The sequence below is a fragment of the Papio anubis genome, unplaced genomic scaffold (assembly GCF_008728515.1).
Source record: "Papio anubis isolate 15944 unplaced genomic scaffold, Panubis1.0 scaffold2117, whole genome shotgun sequence".
NCBI classification, from domain to species: domain Eukaryota; kingdom Metazoa; phylum Chordata; class Mammalia; order Primates; family Cercopithecidae; genus Papio; species Papio anubis.
Window position 1 is genome coordinate 1 of NW_022162151.1, and position 6,165 is coordinate 6,165.

Below are 6,165 nucleotides of genomic sequence, written 5' to 3' on the forward strand. Positions count from 1 at the left end.
CTAGTTTTTTGTATTTTTTAGTAGAGACGGGGTTTCACCGTGTTAGCCAGGATGGTCTCGATCTTCTGACCTCGTGATCCGCCCGTCTCGGCCTCCCAAAGTGCTGGGATTACAGGCTTGAGCCACCGCGCCCGGCCAGGACATTCTCTTATAAAGCCAGCAGAGTTGTCTACTTCAGGAAATTTAAGTGACCTTGCCAGAGGCTATGACTCGTGACTCCTAATAGTGGTTGAGGAGAGAGAGTTGCCTGCCGGCTGGGCAGGAACCTGGGAATCTGATTACTTGGAAGACTTCCTAGAGATCCTCTTCTTTTCAGCTTCTCATTCCCCTCCTGAGGTGTTTCCAATTCCTGAGCCTTTTTAGGACTCTAGGTCCAGTCAATTGACCTTTCAACCACAACTCTCACTATAGTCACTTAACAAGGCAGAAGAGGCGCGAACCAAAGGCATTTACCATTCTTCCGTTTCTTCCTTTATTGTGGTCTTTTCATTTCATAACAGAATTTAGTTTTTATTTAGTTCTCCTTATTTGTTTGGAGGAGTTATTAAGTTAGAAAGCAGATAACAAAATAGTCCAGCAACTTGATCAAGAAAATTTTCATTTTTTGTTGGGCATTTTTTGTTAAAGTAGACTGTAGCTGTACATAATCATTCATATACATTGAAAAGAAACCCAAAATGTTGTGGTTGGTTGGTTTTTGTTTTGAGACAGAGTCTCACTCTGTTATCTAGGCTGAAGTGCAGTGGTGCAGTTTTGACTCACTGCAACCTCTGCCTCCCGGGTTCAAGCGATTCTCTTGCCTCAGCCTCCCAAATGGCTGGGATTACAGGCACCTGCCACCACGCTCAGCTAATTTTTGTATTTTAGTAGAGGTGAGTTTTCACCATGTTGGCCAGGCTGGTCTTGAGTTCCAGACTTCACGTGATCCACTCACTTAGGCCTCCCAAAGTGCTGGGATTACAGGCATGAGCACCCAGCCTGCTTGTTTGTACTTTGAGACAGGGTCTCACTCTGTTGCCCAGGCTGGAGTGCAGTGACACTATCACAGCTCACTGCAACCTCAGCCTTCCAGGCTCAGGTGATCCTCCCAAGGAGCTGAGACTGCTGCCACGCGCCATAATGCCTGGCTAATTCTTAGTATTTTTTGTAGAGATAGGCTTTTGCCATGTTGCCCAGGCTGGTCTCAAGCTACCGCACCTGGCCTCAAAATGTTAACAGCAGGTTGGGCGCGGTGGCTCACACCTGTAATCCCAGCACTTTGGGAGACCAAAGCTGGAGGATTGCTTGACCCAAGAAGTTCGAGACCAGCCTGGGCAACACATTGAGACCCCGTCTCTATGATTTGAAAAAAAAAGTCAACAGTAATTATCATGTGGGTGGTGAGTTGTTTGGGGACTTTGTTTTGTTTCATTTTTTGTTTATGTATATTTCTATGGTTTCTATAAGGACCTCTTGTTTAAAAAACCAGATTGATGAGTTCCTTGTAATTTCAATGATACTAAAAATTGTTTCTGCTTTTATTTTTCAGATTAACAAAATACATTGTGTTATTATGTTTCACTAAATTTTTGAAGGCTGTCGGACTTTTCGAATCATATGATCTCCTAAAAGCTGTTCACATTGTTCAATTCATTTTTATATTAAAACTTGGGTGAGTGTGTGGATTTTTTTTTTCTTGATTTTTTTATTTCTTTGAAAATCCTGTTTTAACAGAGTATCTTTAAGAAACTTTACATGCAATATTTTATTTGTTCCTCCTGACAAGTATTTGATAAATTTTTTTAACTGGGAGTACACTTAAGATTAGAGGTACAAAGAGACTGGAAAGAAAAGGGATTGTTGTGCTCTAATCACTTGCCTAAACACAGACTTTGATGAGATTTTTGCAAATTGATTTTAATATCTGGCTTAATAGAGGATAGCCAGATTCTCATAAGTGCCTCAGTATTGAACCTGTTGCAGTATTAGCAATTTCGCTCTACACTCCTGGGAGAATAAGAGTGAAAGGGGCAGATAATGTCTTGGTATTTTTTTGAAAATCATTTTAACCTTGCTGACTTCCTGAAAGGGTCTCAGGGACACTAGGGATTCCTACACTATTTGACTGACACAACCTAATCTTCAAACAGGCACAGGGTGTTATCTGAGGCCTGTCTTGGAACAAATATTCCTTATTTTCTAAGTTAAACTATGGTTGGGCTGTGTTCACTACATAATCCTTTCTTAGTACAGTCCTCATACAGTATGTACATTAAATTATCCTACTTATAAGAAATGCTTTTTTTTTTTCTTTTTTGAGACACAGTCTCACTCTGTCACCAGGCTGGAGTGCAGTGGCGTGATCTTGGCTCACTGCAAGATCACTGCCTCCCGGGTTCAAGCAGTTCTCCTGCCTCAGCCTCCCGAGTCGCTGGAACTACAGGTGCTCACCACCATGCCCAACTAATTTTTGTATTTTTAACAGAGACAGGGTTTCACCATGTTGGCCAGGATGGTCTCAATCTCTTGACCTTGTGATCCGCCCGCCTCAGCCTCCCAAAGTGCTGGGATTACAGGCATGAGCCACCACGCCCAGCCTACATATAAGAAATTCTGAATAAAGATTTCTTGGATCTTGAGATTGATAGTGACCACCCTCTCTGTTAATAAAAACCAATTAAAGACTCTTGGGAGTCATCTGGGTGCAGTGGCTCACACCTGTAATCCCAGCACTTTGGGAGGCCGACGGGGGTTGATCACCTGAGGTCAGGAGTTGGAAACCAGCCTTGCCAACGTGGCAAAACCCCATCTCTACTAAAAATACAAAAATTAGCCAAGCATGGTGGCACATGCCTGTAGTCCCAGCTACTAGGGGGTCTGAGACAGGAGGATCGCTTGAACCTGGGAGGCGGAGGTTGCACAGTGAGCTGAGATTGTGCCATTGCACTCCAGCCTGGGCAATAGAGCAAGACTCCATTTAAAAAAAGCACTCTTGGGAGTATAATTTTGGTAATTTGGGAAATAGATTATTGATTAAGAAATATTAAGTCACCGGTTATGTGCTTTTTTTATTTTTTATTTATTTATTTATTTTGAGACAGTCTGGCTCGGTTGCCCAGGATGGAGTGCAGTGGCTCAATCTCAACTCACTGCAGCCTCTGCCTCCTGGGTTCAAGCAATTCTGCCTCAGCCTCCTGAGTAGCTAGGATTACAGGTGTGTCCCACCATGGCTGGCTAATTTTTGTATTTTTTTTAGTAGACACGGGGTTTTCCCATGTTGGCCAGGCTGGTCTCCAACTCCTGACCTCAGGTGATCTGCCCACCTCAGCCGCCCAAAGTGCTGGGGTTACAGGCTTGAGCCACCATGCCTGACCAAGTTGGGTGCATTTTTATACAACTGTTTTGGCAATGTGAAAGGTAGGGACGTATAATTAGTAATTTCTTCATTTTCATTATACTATTTCAAGATTTATTACTGAATTTTAGAGAAAATAGGAATTATTTTCTTTGGTATTTTAAGATATAAAAAAAATTTTGACTCCTTTACTTTTGTGGCTTGTTAGCTGGTTCTGAAGACAGAAAATAAGAGTTCTCGGCCAGGCGTGGTTGCTCATGCCTGTTTTCCCAGCAGTTTGGGAGGCCAAGGAAGGCAGATCAACCGAGGTCAGGAGTTCGAGACCAGCCTGGCCAACATGTTGAAACCCCGTCTCTACTAAAAATACAAAAAATTGGCTGGGCATGGTGGCGCGTGCCTGCAATCCCTGCTACTCAGGAGGCTGAGGCAGGAGAATTGCTTGAACCCAGGAGGTGGAGGTTGCAGTAAGCCAAGATCACGCCACTGCACTCCAGCCTGGCAACAAAGCAAGACTCTATCTCAAAAAAAAAAAAAAAATTCTCTAAATGTTGAAAAGGAGTTTTACTAAAATGAGTATAATTCTCCAGTATGATTTATTCAGAGGATAACACTTCAAGTTCTGGCATATTTGTTTAAAATAAGTGTCTTAAAACTGTATCTTGTGTCTAATATTGATTAATATTAATATATTAATGTTTCAATATTTACAGGACTGCATTTTTTATGGTTTTGTTTCAAAAGCCATTTTCTTCTGGGAAAACTATTACCAAACACCAGGTAAGATCTTTGCAGAATCTTTTATTCCTAGCAGCTTCTCGTTTAGTGGGCCAGGATGCAGTGCTTATGTTTTGATAATGGGTACTTAATAATTTAAGATATGCCGCAGAACAATTTTAGAGTTAACTTGCTCTTGTCTTTTCTGAATGGAGACTTTAAACCATAAAGTACTCAGATCATGAAATGTTTTAAGAGGCTAAAAAAAATTATAAAGCATTCATGTAATTGTTTTCTTCAGTACACACTTCTTATTCTGAAAGATTTACAAATTGGACATGAAAGCATGCCCAAGAGCCTAGTACAAATGTCACTGGAAAGCTGACAAAGCATAGGGGTTAAGAGTGAGGTTTCTGGAGTCAAAGGCATGTTCTGTCTGTCCTCCTTACTGACCTTTACTTTGGGCAAGTTACTTGATTTCTCTCTACCTTAATTTGCTCACCTGTAAAATGGAGATAATAGTAACTTCCTAATGGAACTGTGAGGAAAAAATGAATTAATACTTATGAAGTTTTTGGAATGATGCCTCATCATTGTGACAGTGTGACACCCTCATGATCATTGTCACTATTCTCTTTAGGCAGCTGTGGTTCAAACTAGAACTGTCCTACATTTTGCATAATCATCTCACATCATCACTTCTTTGGGCAGCAGTTATACCATACTACATGTTTGCTTTATACCATGACTTACAAACCTGTGTCATAATTTTTTTATTAGAAAGACAAATTTAAGTACTTCTGTTTCAGAGACCAAGAACATTTTTTAAAATAGGATTAACAGTCTAAGCCCCATCTTAACTTTTTTCTCTCCTTTCAGATAATTGGATCACTAAAAATTCCTGGTAGAAAAGAATTTAAAGACAAAAAGTTAAATGATCCTAGGAAACTAGTGAGAAACTGAGAAATCATAAAATTGTACTCTGAAGAAAAAGATTTCAAAATCTACTAGCAGACAAGAATATAGACAATGGAAAACAGAATACTGTCTTTTTTTTTTTTTTTTTTTTTTTTTTTTGAGAAAGAGTCTTGCTCCATCGCCCAGGCTGCAGTGCGGTGGCGCAATCTTGGCTCACTGCAATCTCCACCTTCCAGGTTCAAGCGATTCTCCTGCCTCAGCCTCCTGAGTAGCTGGGATTACAGGCATCTGCCACCACACCCAGCTCATTTTTGTATTTTTAGTACAGATGGGGTTTCACTATATTGGCCAGCCTGGTCTTGAACTCCTGACCTCAGGTGATCCACCTGCCTCAGCCTCACAAAGTGCTAGGATACAGGCGTGAGTCACCGCACCCAGCCCAGAATACTGTCTTGGAAATCTAGACTTAGTCAAGGGATCTTATGTGTTCTACTTAATTTCAAAATACGTAATTATTTCACCTTTAAAATATTTGTTATTATTATCTTTCTGTATTTTATTTAAAATTGGAATATACAGCAAAATATATGTGACTGAAATTTTTAATTTTTTTGTTTCCATTTATAGTGGATCAAAATATTTAAACATGCAGTTGCTGGGTGTATTATTTCACTCTTGTGGTTTTTTGGCCTCACTCTTTGTGGACCACTAAGGTAAATAAAAATGCGTATTTTGAATGTGTGTTTGTATTTCTTCATTTTGAATATTGTTTTTGTTCCACTGTGTTTTATGTCAAATATTTATCTGTGCAAATGTGTCTGGCACTTTTATAGCATCAGAGAGAATTCAACAAATAGAAGAAACCTGTTGAGTTTCTGGACTAGTTCTTTGGTGAATACCATTAATAAATTTATTCATGATTTGTCATAGATAGTCTACTAGTTAGAATTCCAAGTTTCAGAAAATTTTTAGCGTATATGGCTTTTTAATCATTTATTCGTGATCCCTGTTAACAGCTTAGAAGCTATAATAAAAGGTCTGAAGTGGTAAATAAAATCAGCCAATAAGAAGAATAAAATCTCTAAAAGCACTCATTTTTTGTACAATTTTGCAAGTACTCTCATAAATAAACGTCTCAGAAGTAGTATATCAGTTATCAGATTAAATGCGTGGTGGATAAAGTAAACTACTCCCATTTC

General features: G+C 39.7%; 1 protein-coding gene across 1 annotated transcript; it reads left to right on the forward strand.

Annotated features, from left to right (window-relative positions):
* Nucleotides 1-1,508: 1,508 nt before the first annotated feature.
* On the forward strand, nt 1,509-5,703 carry LOC116268574 (zinc transporter 5-like; the record flags this gene model as incomplete). The annotated part of the gene is made up of 3 exons (XM_031661640.1): nt 1,509-1,651; nt 4,045-4,111; nt 4,928-5,703. Coding segments are annotated over 3 exons (294 nt in total), but the record flags the coding sequence as incomplete, so codon positions are not given.
* Between the last annotated feature and the right edge of the window lie 462 nt (nt 5,704-6,165).